The 17,849-nt window shown below is 33.5% G+C and overlaps 2 protein-coding genes across 2 annotated transcripts; one reads left to right on the forward strand and one right to left on the reverse strand.

Moving 5' to 3' along the window:
- Window positions 1-3,484: 3,484 nt before the first annotated feature.
- LOC136349767 (uncharacterized) lies at window positions 3,485-7,171 on the reverse strand. The gene has a single exon (XM_066301494.1). The coding sequence runs from the start codon at window positions 7,064-7,066 to the stop codon at window positions 3,485-3,487; it is 3,582 nt and encodes a 1,193-aa protein (XP_066157591.1). The 5' UTR covers window positions 7,067-7,171.
- Window positions 7,172-15,244: 8,073 nt separating this feature from the next.
- LOC136349768 (uncharacterized) lies at window positions 15,245-16,462 on the forward strand. The gene has a single exon (XM_066301495.1). The coding sequence runs from the start codon at window positions 15,245-15,247 to the stop codon at window positions 16,460-16,462; it is 1,218 nt and encodes a 405-aa protein (XP_066157592.1).
- Window positions 16,463-17,849: the final 1,387 nt, after the last annotated feature.

Consider the following 17,849-nt stretch of genomic DNA (forward strand, 5'->3'; position numbering starts at 1 on the left):
AATTTGACACTTTGTTTAACAAATTTGGTACTCATTTGCCGAAGTTATCGAGCTTCAAAATTTGATAACTCACACAAGTTGTGTGTTTGAGCACATAAAGTACTATTTTTCTTGGAAGTTCAACAAGATGCAATTCTGATGTGTTGTGACATCTTCAAAATCTCGTCGAGCTGATTAATGTGATACGTTGTTTAAGGAATTTGGTCCTCATTTGCCGAAGTTATCGAGCTTCAAATTTTGAAAAGTCACACAAGTTGTGTGTTTGAGCACATAAAGTACTATTTTTCTTGGAATTTCAACAAGATGCAATTCTGATGTGTTGTGACATCTTCAAAATCTCGTCGAGCTGATTAATGTGATACTTTGTTTAAGGAATTTGGTGCTCATTTGCCGATGTTATCGAGCTTCTAAGTTTGATAACTCACACAAGTTGTGTGTTTGAGCACATAAAGTTCTATTTTTCTTGGAAGTTCAACAAGATGCAATTCTGATCTGTTGTGACATCTTCAAAATCTCGTCGAGCTGATTAATTTGACACTTTGTTTAACAAATTTGGTCCTCATTTGCCGAAGTTATCGAGCTTCAAAGTTTGATAACTCACACAAGTTGTGTGTTTGAGCACATAAAGTACTATTTTTCTTGGAAGTTCAACAAGATGCAATCATGATGTATTGTGTCATGTTAAAGATCTCGTCGAGCTGATTAATTTGACACTTTGTTTAACAAATTTGGTACTCATTTGCCGAAGTTATCGAGCTTCAAAATTTGATAACTCACACAAGTTGTGTGTTTGAGCACATAAAGTACTATTTTTCTTGGAAGTTCAACAAGATGCAATTCTGATGTGTTGTGACATCTTCAAAATCTCGTCGAGCTGATTAATGTGATACGTTGTTTAAGGAATTTGGTCCTCATTTGCCGAAGTTATCGAGCTTCAAATTTTGAAAAGTCACACAAGTTGTGTGTTTGAGCACATAAAGTACTATTTTTCTTGGAATTTCAACAAGATGCAATTCTGATGTGTTGTGACATCTTCAAAATCTCGTCGAGCTGATTAATGTGATACTTTGTTTAAGGAATTTGGTGCTCATTTGCCGATGTTATCGAGCTTCTAAGTTTGATAACTCACACAAGTTGTGTGTTTGAGCACATAAAGTTCTATTTTTCTTGGAAGTTCAACAAGATGCAATTCTGATCTGTTGTGACATCTTCAAAATCTCGTCGAGCTGATTAATTTGACACTTTGTTTAACAAATTTGGTCCTCATTTGCCGAAGTTATCGAGCTTCAAAGTTTGATAACTCACACAAGTTGTGTGTTTGAGCACATAAAGTACTATTTTTCTTGGAAGTTCAACAAGATGCAATCATGATGTATTGTGTCATGTTAAAGATCTCGTCGAGCTGATTAATTTGACACTTTGTTTAACAAATTTGGTACTCATTTGCCGAAGTTATCGAGCTTCAAAATTTGATAACTCACACAAGTTGTGTGTTTGAGCACATAAAGTACTATTTTTCTTGGAATTTCAACAAGATGCAATTCTGATGTGTTGTGACATCTTCAAAATCTCGTCAAGCTGATTAATTTGACACTTTGTTTAACAAATTTGGTCCTCATTTGCCGAAATTATCGAGCTTCAAAGTTTGATAAATCACACAAGTTGTGTGTTTGAGCACATAAAGTACTATTTTTCTTGGAAGTTCAACAAGATGCAATTCTGATCTGTTGTGACATCTTCAAAATCTCGTCGAGCTGATTAATTTGACACTTTGTTTAACAAATTTGGTCCTCATTTGCCGAAGTTATCGAGCTTCAAAGTTTGATAACTCACACAAGTTGTGTGTTTGAGCACATAAAGTACTATTTTTCTTGGAAGTTCAACAAGATGCAATCATGATGTATTGTGTCATGTTAAAGATCTCGTCGAGCTGATTAATTTGACACTTTGTTTAACAAATTTGGTACTCATTTGCCGAAGTTATCGAGCTTCAAAATTTGATAACTCACACAAGTTGTGTGTTTGAGCACATAAAGTACTATTTTTCTTGGAAGTTCAACAAGATGCAATTCTGATGTGTTGTGACATCTTCAAAATCTCGTCGAGCTGATTAATGTGATACTTTGTTTAAGGAATTTGGTGCTCATTTGCCGATGTTATCGAGCTTCTAAGTTTGATAACTCACACAAGTTGTGTGTTTGAGCACATAAAGTTCTATTTTTCTTGGAAGTTCAACAAGATGCAATTCTGATGTGTTGTGACATCTTCAAAATCTCGTCGAGCTGATTAATGTGACACTCTGTTTAACAAATTTGGTCCTCATTTGCCGAAGTTATCGAGCTTCAAAGTTTGAAAAGTTACACAAGTTGTGTGTTTGAGCACATAAAGTTCTATTTTTCTTGGAAGTTCAACAAGATGCAATTCTGATGTGTTGTGACATCTTCAAAATCTCGTCGAGCTGATTAATTTGACACTCTGTTTAACAAGTTTGGTCCTCATTTCCCGAAGTTATCGAGCTTCAAATTTTGAAAAGTCACACAAGTTGTGTGTTTGAGCACATAAAGTACTATTTTTCTTGGAAGTTCAACAAGATGCAATTCTGATGTGTTGTGTCATGTTAAAGATATCGTCGAGCTGATTAATTTGACACTTTGTTTAACAAATTTGGTCCTCATTTGCCGAAGTTATCGAGCTTCAAAGTTTGATAACTCACACAAGTTGTGTGTTTGAGCACATAAAGTACTATTTTTCTTGGAAGTTCAACAAGATGCAAGTAGTTGAGCTAGGGGGGTTACAGATCAAATGTGCCGTTTTCGCACATCCGCTAACGTTATTTTTGCTCCGTTAACGTTATATTTGTCGTTCCGTTAAATTAACGTATGGGGAAAATGGGGGAGTTTTCGCGCCGTTAACGTTATTTTAGTGGTTTATTGATTTAGCGGTGTATTGCGAAAACTGTATTTGTCGTTACGACAAAATTAACATGGAGTCTTATGGGAAAAACTTTGTCGTTACGTTAAAGTTGACGTTAAGCGTATCTCCATCTCTCTCGTGTAACGTTATTTTTGTCGTTCCGTTATTTCATTCTTTAAAGGTACATTGCGAAAACTGTTGGTTGTTTTTAGAGTTTTCGCACCGTGAACGTTATTTGTGTTATTAGGTGATTAGGTGGTGAATTGCGGAAACTGTGTTTGTCGTTACGACAAAATTAACATGGAGTCTTATGGCAAAAGGTATGTCGTTACGTCAAGGAAGTTACGTTACCATCTCTCCCTGTGGAGTGGGCGTGTCGGTACAGGTCCGGGTTGAGCGCCTTGAGACAGGTCCGTACTTGGGGAACTTCTGTAGAGTGACTGGAGCGTGGAGTGGGTGCTCAAGGTAAGTAAACGAAAAAATGCTCTCTTAATTTTTATTAGCACATAATACAAACATAACATTAATATAATCTAGAAATTTTGCAATATATATATAAGTGAACTTTAAACTAAGGCTGTCCGTGACGTATGTTACTGAGGCTATAGTGTCCGTAAGGTAGAGTATCAAAGCTGTTTGATAAAATTTGTCGTTTGTCATCATAAGGATTTAAAGCAATTTTATTTTGTTCAACGCTATAAATTTCATGATTATAGGAACGAATAGACCGTTGGGTTACCGAAGTGATTTTAAAATTTTTTAAGCATTCGACGTAATCGTTAAAAGTTAATTTGTTACGGACAATAGTATGTTTCACTCCTTTCGCTTTTTTGGTAACCTTTCCATCTTGAATTTTAAAACTGTACATTTTTGACCTGAGTCCAACAAAATGAGAAATAATTTTTCCATTAGCTTCATCCTTCATTAGTCCTAAGACTTTTTTATTTGTCGGAGGGATATTGTATGGATTGTTGGTAGGATAATCGGAAGTATCAAATTTCGTTAGATCTCTCTTTATGATTTCTTCATAAACGTCATTACAACAGAGTTCGTAAATAAAACTGTCGGTGTCCATGTACATGAGCTTGCACCGATCAACTCCCATTTTCGGTAGCATGTACTCATAATGAAAATCGTACATGTATATTTTAGACAAGTCTAAAATTGCCATGCCTATGTACTGTGGTTTATTGAAACAGATTGAAGACTTTTTCAGTTCAATAATAACAAGGTTTTCATCTAGAATTAATCTGCTATGAAACCTAGGACTAGAAATAAAATTTTTTGCACCATAACGTCCTTCCCAAGATTTAACAATTTTAACTGCGCGGTGCTTTCGAATATTTTCCATCGTTTTCCCAAACACCGCGTTATTAAACAGCTTGAATAAATTTTTTTCAAAAGTTGATTGAGCTTGTGTTCGAAACCCGTTATTTAATTCAATATAAGATTTTAACCATGGTGACTGGTTAAACTTTAAAATTTTGTGAATTTTTGTCGAAACTAATCCATGTTTTAACATTTGCTTTAAATTCCTATAATGAACAATATAATTTTGTTTATGAAACAGAGTGGTCATTAATTTGGGTAATTTCGATTGTGGCGGTTTAAGATGTTCAGGTGCGAAAGGAAAGTCCTTATGCGTGTCATGTAACTTATTTGGGTACTGTAAATCTACCTGCAAAATATACCCTACGGGGGAATCGTCAGGAATAGTTAATACGTCAAAATTGGTATCTTCTATCCATTCGAAGCCTCCGTAAGGTAAAGGTTCACACATTGCCTTTCCGTACAAATTGTTCACATCTAGGTAAAGAAGGTATTTAGACGGTTTTACAGGATCATAGTCAAACATGTACTTGTTGTTTGCTTCTGAATATCTACTGCTACACACAGAAACGCTACCACGAATACCTTTTTCAATAAACATTATTTGATCGATATCGTGTAATAACTCCAACTTGCATTTAGTGTACTTTAACATACAGTCCCAAGTATATCCGGGCATGGTAAAATACCATGAAGGATCGAGATTATGAGTTGAAATACAATTTAATTTGAAATGTTCAAAAATATCAGCTAAAAGTATAACATCAGTTTTTAAATACAAATCTGAATATTCTCCCAAAGTCTGAATATTAAAAGAATCCCATACCTTCGATGCATGACTATATTTTTCGTCGTCAATATGCGAATCTTCTAGTTTATTATAGAAATATTCCTTGGATGGTAAAGTTTTTTCATCAAGTTTATCAATACTATCAATATAATCGTAGCAAAACACACCTTTACACGTTAAGAGTTTAAATTTTTCTTCCGTCACATCTAAAAATTGACTTTTTAAAAGTTTTAAATTTTCGGGTTGCATCGATTTTGCAAGTTCATCGAGAGAAGCCCCCAAAAATCTATACGAATCAATATAGCGAAATTTAATGTCATTTTCTGTTACATGATGGGTGAATGAAATATATTTTTCTTTGTTAATAGGTAGTACACTTAAACATCCTTTTTTACATAAAAGTTTGATTAAAAAATGAGAATCGTATCCGGAAAGATTCTGGAAAATTATCGGCACCACAAACTGCTTACGAAAATTTAAATTGCATACTGAATGAGCAAATCCTCTGAAAATACCCGTGAAATGATCATGATCTCGAATAATTTCATCTTTAGGGGAAAACGGTTTTTCACAAATGTGACACCTTTTAGCCATTGATAAATCAAGTTGGATGTTCATTGGAGTGTTTTTCTTTGTTTCATTATAAATAAATTTCGACAGTTCAATCATTTCATTAACAAACCATTCAACACAGTTAGTACCTCGAAACATTTTGAACTGAGATAAAGAGTCATTATATGCACATTTGATGAAATATCCTACACTAAAAGGAATGTGTCTTTGATATTTACCTAAATCATTCGAGAAAGAAACGTTTTCCAATTGACTTTCGAAATCAGCATAAATAACAAATGGGGCTTTTTGTTGATAAACATGATTTTTAAACTCTATAAAGTCGTATTTGGGAAACGAAATATGACAGTCATTCAACTTAGTGCACAATACTTCATGTGTTAATAATTTTTGATGGTTGGAAAAATAATTTAAACATCTATCACAAATAAATTTACGTTGTTTATGTTTGTTTAACTGACTGGATAATAATCGTGATAAATCTTTAATCCAGCAATAGTGATAGATAATATTGGTATCTTCTTCTTCTACTACTGCATCTGTGGGAACCGGATTATAGTCATTTAATTTAGGATAATATTTGTTCTGAATTAAAAGCAAATTAATATGTTTGTTTAGTTTTTGAGGTGTTAATCTGACTGGAACTACTGCATAGAATGTTGTCGGTACCGTTGACATTTCTAAAGCGTAAACATTTACCGATATATCGTTTAATTTTTCAAATTTATATATTTTGTTTAAAGGCATAGGCATTTCTAAATTTGTGGTATTTAAAACAGCGCTGTAATGTGGATATGAAGTAATACGATTATTGTTATTTATAACAGGATAAATAGCACTAACAATCGACCAATAGAAACAGGCTTGATCGTCATTTTGAATATTAATGCAAGCCCGTTTCTTTGAAATTTCTTTAGGTAATTTGATAAAAGTTGAACCGCTACCCATTTCAAATTTATTAATATTAATTTCTAAATAATCGATTTTTTGTAAAGCAAAGCCTGAATCACGTTCCTGAAATTCTGACAGTTGGTTTAATACTTGATCTTGGATATTTTCGCGAAACCAGCCAAGTAAATTCGTTCCCACATCAATGATCGCATAGTTTGTATTAAAATAGAAAATGTTAATTATTTCCTTATCCCCAGATTTTTTAATAAACTCCCCACAAAATGTGGAAGCTACCTTAATAACTGGATTTTGTTTTAAAAACTCTTTTATCTTCGTTTCAAATAAAAGAGAAGAATCGTTTAAGAATTGATTTATATCCTTATGCGTCAAATTAATAATAACATTCGATGTTACATTTTGATTGAAACATGAAACCACGTTTTCCCACGAAATCCTACTTTCAACATTACTTGTTTCTCGATTTAATCCCTCTATATTTTCTAGTTTTAGTCGAAGTAGTTTTTTAATTACATTTAATTGATGTAAATTTGTCTGCAATTTGCGGTGCATACGATATGGTAAACCACCTTTACCGATTAAATTATTACAAAGGATAATCAATTTTTGCACTCGGTTCAACCAAACAGTTAGGTTTCTCTTACATAATTTATTAATTTGGTGTCTAATTTTTTTAAAACCTGTAATAACATCTAAGGATTTTTTCAACAAGTTATCCGGATCCATGATACAATACCCTTTCTGTTGCTGCTGCTGCTGCTGCTGCTACTAATTCTTCAAGCCAAACAGATTTCGAATAAAATCAGCGGATTCGGATGTCCTATGTCTTTTGTTCCCCTAAAGACAAGGGCGTATTTTCCTTCGACAAAGTTATGCAGCTGCGGTTCAAACGTCTCAGTCACTCTTCGAGGGAGGAATACCACAGTGGTTTCCAAGTGTAATAAAATGTTTTTACCGTATTTGGTATTCGAAAGTGTAGCTTTATAGATCAAATATTTTTCATTAATTGTTAAATCTTGTAGTTTAACCAGTGCTTTATCATTCTTTACAAGACACACTTGGTTTAGTTTTTCCAAATCCATTCTGTTTTAAAATTTAAAGACTTTAGTCATTTACAGTTAAAAAAACTTTCACTTACGTTAAACACTGCAAAATCAAACACCGTAAAAACTTTCAAGTTTGACTGTCTGCAACAATCTCCTTTACTTCCACTCACATTAACCACTGTAAATTCAAACACTATGAACCTTTAAGTTTGACTATCTGCAATAATCTACTTTGCGATATTCCCAGATGGAATTATTTATACCTCTGCGGATGCAATCTTCCTTTAAATTAAAAGTATTGATATATTTCATCGGGAAAAATAAAGTGGTTTCATGTTGCAAATATAAATCATTTTCATGGGATTATGTAAATTAGTCTTTAATGCTAGGAAATATAGAACTTACATTCTATTAAATCATTCCCGGATAGAAGTACTGACACCTGTATATGGACTAATTGCATCATTCTCCGATTGTATTTTTATTTACACCTCTTTGCAGATGCTGTCTTCCTTTAAATAGAAAGTATTGGTATATTTTATGTTACAAATATAAATAATTTTCATGGGATTATGTCAATTAGTCTTTAATGAAAGGAAATATAAATCTTACATTCTATTGAATCATTTTGAACTGGAAATATTAATTTTTATAGTTAATTTTAATATCCCCGCTAATCGAAACTTAAACGTAACAACGTAAAGTCTGCAAACAATATGGACACATCTTTTGCGATGACGGTGGACCATCTATATGAACGTGAACTTCAGGTCGATTGTAGTGAACGAAACATGGCAGCCTTATTTGTAGCTCATAATTGCTAGTATATTCATAGGGTAACTTACTCCAAATATTTAGAAGATCTATGCAGTCTACTTGTTTCAAAAAATACTCGAGCGGAAGACATTTTAATTCTTCACTTTTCAATTGTTTAATATCTTTGCTTCCAATTAAAAAGTCAACCAAGTTTTGTGTTGTGTTCATCTTAGTCGTGTAACATAAATATACTGAGGTAGTTAGAAAATTGTTAATATTTAAATATGAGAGCATATTGGGGAGGGGCAAACGATATATAGTAAAAAAGCTTTATATTTTCTACAAAAATTTTATTCTCTATTTAAATCCTGCACAACTTTGTCATAATAATAATATAGGTATTCCTTAAGGGCACTACTTAGTAGCATATTTCCCATACATTTATCGCAAATTAAGTTATACAATTCTAATAGTGGTTTTCTATTAACATTGTTTGCGATGCACCAAGGTTTAAGTACATTTATTATATTGTAATAAAAAGTACAAAAATGCAGATCATTCAATATGACCAACCGTTGGCGAATAAGGTGAAAATCAATGTGAAAAATTTGATGTACATCTTTTTCTGTTAAATAGAAACTTACACAATATTTAGATATTTTCAATACTTTTCCAAAATCACCATCAGTATTGGTAAATCCAATCATTTGATTCACTTCGATAAAATCACCACATGGAAAGGTTACCACGTCACCCGAAACCGTAGGGTCATTGAAAAAATCACACATCTTTTCGTGCAGAACATTTAAAAATGTGATCCATTCAAATTCACTGAATGATATTTTACCAATTTTTGTCGTTTCAGATAATGTAATAACCGAACTGAATGTTCGCGCCGGACTTAAACCACATTCGATTCGATATGAATCCGTATAATATGATGCATTTAGTAGATGGAAGGATTCTTTTCTAGCGGCATCTTCAAACTTTTGTATACATTCTTCGAGTTGACGATCGTAACGAATCGGGGATGAAGAAGTTGCACAGTCGTAATCATCATCACTTTTATGAGAAATCATTTTGTCACTATAACACTACGTTAATATTTAAGACGCACATGTTCTTCTCTTTAACTATTGAACGCTTATGAAATTATTTCAGTTTATGTCGTTAAGTGTCCCCCATTCCCACTGTTTCAACTTGTTCCAACTTGTCTACAGACAAATTCGTATAAGGTTATTAACCCCGTAATTTTCTTTTTATCATAACACAATGAAAAAAGTGTCTTTTTGCGAGAAGAACAAAGTCTTCAAACTGGTTGTATGGAGTTTTGCTTACAGGGAGGCTAGAAAAAGTGATTATCTAGCTGTGCATATTAACAGAATCCACTTTCAAAGAAGAATTCAGTTGTGTGAAGAAAAAATGGTCCATATATTTTCAAATATACATAGAACGAAAATTTATAACGAAAGATTTAATGTTATCGGAGGTTAAAAATTCTAGTAAATAAAAAAAATGTTACAGAATATCCTTTTTCAAAATCCAAGAATTATTTGAGTTACTAAAACCGAGCCATTTAACATAAACCTTATCTCCTTTTTGTTTTAAAATCTTTTCAACCAAGTAAACGTCAGGATATTTAACTTTCTGCAGTTCCTCTTCATAGAATCCTCCCTGAACGTATTCATTGTTGTAATCTTTCAATAAGTACGTGGTGGGATTAGTCAACTGGATCTTTTCTATTTGGAATATTTCAGTCGACCAATTCGGAGTGTAACCTTTATCGAAAGCTTCTCTCTGTTTGGAAATCCTCACAAAATCGTGCACTTTCAGTTTTGGCTTTTTGGGATCCACCGTTTTTAGATGAGAGTAGGAATTTGATAAAATTTCCTCGGCATTCTTATTATCGACACTGTTAGGCTTGTAGCCAGTAGTTCGGTGAACAGTATTATTATATTTTTGTACAATTTTTTCTAAAATATCAAGCCATTTATAATTTCCTTGAATTGTGAATTGTCGCCATATCATATTCTTCAATGTACGATTTACTCTTTCAACGATGCTTGCTTTTAAGTTAGAAAATGTACTGTAATGATTAATTTCATATTTTTTCACAAGTTCGGTGAAATCCCTGTTGTAGAATTCGGTACCAAGATCTGTATGCAAATTTTTCGGAGGATTTTTGGATCTTCTTAGAATTGCTGCAAATGCTAACGTAACATCTTTACTTTTTTTACTTTTTAAAGGCATTACCCAAACATATTTTGAAAAGGCGTTTATAACTACCAGGATATAGCGAAATCCGCTATTTGATTTGACATACGGCTGCATTTCCACGAGATCCGCTTGCCACAAGTCGTGCAACCCTTTAATAATTACCCTTCGCCTTTTATAATTTTTCCTAGCAGGTTTATGTAACTCGTGAGCCACAGTTTCCTTTGATGTGAGTACCATAACTAAGCTAACACTAACTTATCGCTTTTTAATAGCACTTTTTATTTCGGAAACAACAGCTTCAAGTTGCAGAAGCCTGTTACGTAACGCGAAAGTGTTAAATCTTGACACTTCATCGACTTTGTTCAAAAATCCATCCACTTCGTTCACCTTATCTTTTAGTTCTGCAAGTTCCTTTGTGGATATGGTTATTTTTTCCGTGAGCTGTTGATTTTTATCATCCATATTTTTTATTGTATCATTTAACTCATTTTTTAGTAAAAGTATTTCGTTTATCATCTTTTCTTCAATTTTTTTCATATTAAAACCAATGTCCAATTTGTTAATAGACTTGTTACTTTTAACAAAGTGTTTTTCGAAATGTTCGGCGACTGTTTTTTTTGAAATGTGTCGACCAAACTTATCGACAGTCATCTTGAAAATAAAATGCAAATAAAAAAAGGTACTTTTTTATACAATAACATCTGCTTCCTTAAGTTCTTCTATAATAGAAATGATTTCGTTATTATGACCTGTATGACCTGCTGTCGTAGAAGCCATAAGTAAACGAAGCCTGTCAACGAGTTCATTCAAATCATTCCAATATACATAATCCGTTTGTGATTTGTGATTTTTTAAAATTAATCCCGATCCCTTTTTATTTCGGGGCCTAACGAGCGGAAGGGTAGGTCTACTGAAACTCGTTTGGGAAGATTGTATACTTCTAGTTTTCGTGATACCTTTTTCCTGCAAGTATGGTGCTATTATTGTAATGTATTTGGTTGATTTAGTACCTTGAACTTGATCATTGGGATCATGATTCCTTCTATAAGCGTTAGTCCTTTTCAATATATCCATATAATTATCCAAATCCTCCTTTTTGTAGCCGAGCGGATTTATTTTAAACAATAGTTCATATAATCCGACTGTTCCAGGATATGTTATTCCTGCAACTTTTACATCTTTGCCGATAAGTTCGACAGGTTTTTGAGTTAAGCCTAAAAATAACTTGTCTGTTTCAATGTCGTGAATTATACCAAATTGATGATCGAAAGTATGTTTTTTGTCTTTTATATTATCGTCAATATAAGTTCTTGGTAGTTCGTGGTAGGTTTCTAGCCACTCTTCGTAAGCAGGAGTACTAACTATTGGTTGTATTGACAGCTTTGATTGTTCTAAAATATCCGATAAATTCAATGATTTCTCGTTAGACTCTTCTTGAAATGGTGTAGTTTCACCAATCTCCACTGAACGTAAAAAAGAAGGAAATTGACTTTTTGACGTTAAGCTTTCATCAAAGAAGGAGGGCATCTTTAAAGGTAAAAGTGGAGTTTTCCCAGTTTTCAATTTTTTTTCTTTCCTTGGGGTTGAAGTTGCAGATGCTGCATTTTCGATATTAAAAGATCTTTCTTCTTCCTTTTTTCCTTCGGTTATTATATCCAGTGGTTCACTCTTACCATGAACAGCTGAAATTAATTGTTCTAAAGGTTGTGTTAGTGGTTTGTAGGTTTGCTCTAGTCTAGCTTGCGTCTCAAATTCTGCATTTTTTAGACTCTGATATTTTTCTCTCACTGCTTTTCTCGATTTAACCAGCTCTCTTTTTAAACGTTCGTCATCCATGTTGGAGGAGGAGGAGGAGGAGGTAAAGTGAAGTTACTTTGAAAACCGTTCCTTTTATAGGTAAATAAATGTATCAAATCCCTTTCGGTATCTACCGCACTTTAAATTTGAATCTTTATCCACTACTAAAAATTCGTACAGTTCTTTCCAACAGAGCGAACACAAGTCTTTAAACTGATTAAATGACATATCGACATTAATATGATCTTGATAAATATGTTTCAAATTTGTGACATCTTGTTGAAATATGATAAGTAGGTTCGCATTGTCTCGTATTAATTGTTTAGGTATAGAAGAATATGTTTGACACAAATAAAAACAATCAGTGTTTTTATGCCGTCCAAAGCAAAAATAATCCTTAACAATATTCTGATCACAACAAACGATATCATCGAAAATAATCAATGAATTAGATTCAATTTCTCTTGGATCGATAATATTTTCGGCATTATCTGACTCGTAGAAACCGATTTGTTTAAGAGGTTGCATAAGTGTTCTCAAATATTCATATTTTGGCTGATACAACGACTTGGAATAAATATACAAATTTTTAAAACGCAATCCATTGCGATCTTCAATTAAAGATATCATCACATTAGTTTTTCCACATCCTGATGGACCAATAACTAAACCCCTTTTACTACTTCCCTGAAATAAGTCACCATGTTTCCTGAAAGTGTTTTTTGTAAATTCGTAATCTTTAATGGTTATCGAATGTAACTGTTTTTCAAGACGCATCTTTTTGGTACTTAAAGCACATAAAAAGTGAATGTCTATCAGTTGCGGGATAGTGTTATATAATGATCGACTTCCACAGTCATCACATCATTCGTTCAAAAACTAGCAAAAAAAGAGGAACTGGTATTGTCAATACTTTGATAAACAAATTACCCGTTGAATTGCATATTCCCGGGTTCAATTTCTGCGGTCCTGGCACCAAGTTGAAGGAAAGACTGACAAGAGGTGATACGGGTGTAAATCCTTTAGATGAAGCTTGTAAAGAGCACGACATAGCATACGCCGAGAGAAAAGATTTACAAAGTAGACACGAAGCGGATAAAATCTTAGCATCAAAAGCACTAGCACGGTTCAAGGCAAGTGATTCGGGAATCGGTGAAAAAATTGCAGCGTTGGGTATTAGCGGAGCTATGAATGTGAAAACAAAGTTAGGAATGGGGCTGCGAAAAAGGAAAACAGGTCGAGGTTTGAAAGGTGGAAAGATAACTCTAAACAGAGCAATTTTAAACGTGAAAAAGGGTCTCATCGGACAAAAGTTTAAAAACTTAAAATCTAGTGCCAAGTATGCCCTAGCACTTGCAAAAAAGAGTGGCAAAGTTTCACCCCCCAAAAGGAGAATTATTCCTATTCCTAAATCAGGTGGATTTTTGCCTCTGATACCTCTGTTTGCTGGTTTATCGGCATTAGGTGCATTAGGAGGTGGAGCTGCTGGTATTGCAAAAGCGGTAAACGATGCGAAAGCAGCTTCTCAAAAATTGGAAGAAGCGAAAAGACACAACGAGACAATGGAAGCTATAGCACTTGGTAAAGAAGGGAGCGGATTATACCTGAAACCATACAAATCAGGATGTGGACTTTACTTAAAACCATATTCAAAAAACTGTTAAGTGGAATACCTCGAAAATCACTAACAAATTTTCAGTTATTAAAATACGTAAAAAAATTACAAATTCCACATTTTCGAGGTATTTTCATGAGAAATAAATTACCACAGAAAATTAAAAAGAACGAGCGTGGTATAGTGAACCTGGATGATTCAGTCAACAAAGGAACTCATTGGATTTGTTATGCTAAAAAAGGGAAAAGTATTACATACTTCGATAGTTATGGGAACTTAAAACCTCCAAAGGAGTTGGTTAAGTATTTCAAGAGTGATGGACTCAAGAACGATATAAAGTATAATTATACAAGGTATCAAGCTGATGAGCAAATGAATTGTGGTCAGCTCTGTTTAGAATTCCTTTATAATAGTGTGTATAGAACTCAAGAGATTTATTTATAATTTTAATATTGACGAATCATGTCTTATAGTTTTGTTCTTACCGGTAATTCTGCAACTCTCACTGCGGAATTTAACCCTCCTATACATCTAGACGACAATTTCGAATACGTAATCGGTCTAGTCAACTTTGAAACTTTCAATTCAATTCCAAATATTGAGTCCGGATCTAATTTGTTTATTATTGATAAAGAATATATCACAATACCACCAGGTTGCTACGAGATAGAAGATATAGCTAATTATATAAAAAAGGACATTGGAGACAAAAAGACATTTGAGTTAACTGCAAACAATAACATTCTTAGAACACATCTTATTTCATCTGTAGATGTTAAATTTGAAGAAGGAACTATAGCAAAACTTTTGGGGTTTGAGTACCAGGACATACCGGCTAATACTTTGACAGTGTCTGATCACCCCGCAGATATCTTTAAGGTGAATGCTATAAATATCGATTGCAGTATAGCTGAAGGGTCTTTTCTAAATGGTACGCCAGTTCATGTAATACATCAGTTTTTTCCTAGTGTACCACCCGGTTTTAAAATAATCGAAACCCCTCAGAATGTCATTTATTTTCCCGTAATCGTTAACGTTGTAGATAAAATAACAGTGAAACTAGTTGATCAAGAGGGCGATTTGATTAATTTTCGAGGTGAATCCGTGACATTAAGACTTCATCTTAAACGCTTGGACTCACGATGGTAATTCTATATAATAGAACACCTAATTTAGATTTTGTCAGAAGGTTTAATACACCTTGTAAGCAGCAAACCCCCGATAGTACGAAACGATACACAAGAGGGTTAACGTCTTTGAATAAACAGTTTCTTGTTTCCCTAGGATTTACATTAAAAAATGGATCATATAAACGTCCAAGAAAAAGTTTTTATTGACGACTCAATTTTAAGCTGGGAAGTGCTCTCTTTTGATCCATTCAATCCTACTAAATTGGGGACAAACGATGAAATTAGAATATCCTTACAGCAAACCGGAAAATATCCCTTACCCTGCAAAAGTGAACTTTACATTGAACTAAAGGTTACGAAAGAGGATGGTACGCCACTTACAAACACATACTTGATAAATAATGCCGCGGCGTTTTTATTCAAAGAGTTGAGATATGTTCTAAATGGAGTGACAATTGACGCAGTACGAGATGTTGGTATAACAGCAACCCTTAAGGGTTATTCATCATATAATTTAAATGAAAGCGCTAAGCTTCAAAACGCGGGATGGTATCCGGTAGAAAAAGAAAAAAGCATCATGACGGACTCTAACGGAAATGTTTCTTTATGTATTCCTCTTAAGATGTACTCTGGTTTCTTTGAAGATTATAAGAAAATCATTTTAAATTCACATCAAGAATTAATCCTAGTTAGAGCTAACGATGATTCCAATGCATTGGTACAAACGGCAGCATCTACAGAAAAACCGAAACTTACGATAACAAAACTCTGTTGGAGAGTTCCACACTTAACAGTAGCAATTCCTCAGGAATTAGCACTTACAAAAACTATTGATAAAAATACTGACATCTTATTAACTTTTCGAAGCTGGGAATTAGTTGAATATCCAGAGTTATTAGAAGCCACCAGACACAATTGGACGGTAAAGACATCGACCAAAGTTGAAACTCCACGCCATGTCATACTCGCATTTCAAAAAGACAAAAGAGGTAATCTTAAAAAGGATATGAGCAAATTTGATCACTGTGACCTACGAAACGTAAATGTGTATTTAAATTCTGAAAGATACCCGTATGGTGACTTGCAACTTGATTTTAAAAATAATAGATTTGCAACCCTGTATGAAATGTTTTCCGAATTTCGTCAGGTTTACTATAATAACGCACAAGAACCGATTTTCACTCCGTCCGAATTCAAAGATAAAGCTCCACTTGTTTACATCAATTGTACTCACCAAAGAGATTTACTTCAAACTGGATCAGTCACTATGAGAGTGGAATTTGAAACTGCAGAAAAAGTGACTGATAAAACGACAGCCTATTGCCTCATTATTCATGACAAAATATTTAGTTATAATCCACTTACGAAAATTGTAAAACAGCTTTAAATTCCTACCACCACCACCACCACCACCACCATCAATATGTAGCGTTAAAACTTAATGTTCAGTTGAAATATTGTTTATAAAGATACTGCAAGTCGAAATGACAACTAGACTTGAAAGAATAGAAACTTTTTTAGAAAACCTACGAAATATTAAACGCCGGATTAGAGAATATTCCATCAAGAAATTTACTTTCCTAAAGTTTGAACAATTAAAAATATGAATATTCAAGGGTTTAAAGATGAAAATACCCTAAACGACTCTTTTCACATCATCAGCAGCACATAACAGTAATGGAAAAAATCATTGCATCAAAGTAAAATGTACCCTATCATCCCGTCATATATAACCAAAACATTTCGTGTGAAGATCCAAACCTATTGATGACTAGTCCAGTTCAAGACTGCTTCTACCAACGTGTGCTCTTTTAAATGTTTTATGTACAATGATGAATAAAGTTTTTAAAAATGTAAAACGCTTTTTAATGATGCATGCTACAATACATCTTCATAATGCTATTTATGCAAATTGCTATATATTCACATTGCGAAGATGTCAGCCTATTAACTGCACCAGTCTTTGCAATTTTCGTTTAGCAGGAACAAAAGACGCATAAGTGAGCTCATTTTTCGACTTTGAACTTTAGTACTACTACTTTAGTGGTAGCACAAGGTAGGTGGTTATTTTTATTCATTAAATTAGCGAAAAGCGTATTTTAGTATTTATTAGATACGGATTTGGGAACCTAGGGTAGTTCCTCTCGATCAGTGACATTCTCATGTGGTTCGACTTCAAAATTTAGAACTACTACTACTACTACTACTACTACTACTGTGATAGCACAAGGTGGTTATTTTCATTCAATTAGCGAAAAGTGAATTTTAGTATTTATTAAATACAGATTTGGGATCCTAGGGTGCAATCCATTGTTCCGACCCAGACCTACTACAGCGGTAGTAATAGAAGTAGTTATTATTATTACATAGAGATTTGCGAACCGAGGGTACAATTCTTTTTTGTCATTCGAAAGTGTAAAATGAAGTTTGCCGTACTGGATATGCAAGGTTATATAATTAACAAAATGTTTACCACGAAAGAACTCACCATCTACGATGGTAAACATTTGAAATCCTTTTTGTTTAAATGCCCGATTAAATTTTCTAGTTTACATGCAAATGATCGGAAAACTGCTGCATATCTCTATAACAATGTTCATGGTATTCCATTTGATTCGGGGAATATCAAATATCAGCAAATTAAAAATATTTTAGAAAACCATTTAAAAAATATTGATTTGATATTTGTGAAAGGACAGGCAAAATTTGAGTTTTTGAAAGACTATCTTGCCGATTCAATACGAATTTTCAATTTAGAAAAAGATGATGCTGAC

The sequence above is a fragment of the Euwallacea fornicatus genome, unplaced genomic scaffold (assembly GCF_040115645.1).
Source record: "Euwallacea fornicatus isolate EFF26 unplaced genomic scaffold, ASM4011564v1 scaffold_62, whole genome shotgun sequence".
Taxonomy (NCBI): domain Eukaryota; kingdom Metazoa; phylum Arthropoda; class Insecta; order Coleoptera; family Curculionidae; genus Euwallacea; species Euwallacea fornicatus.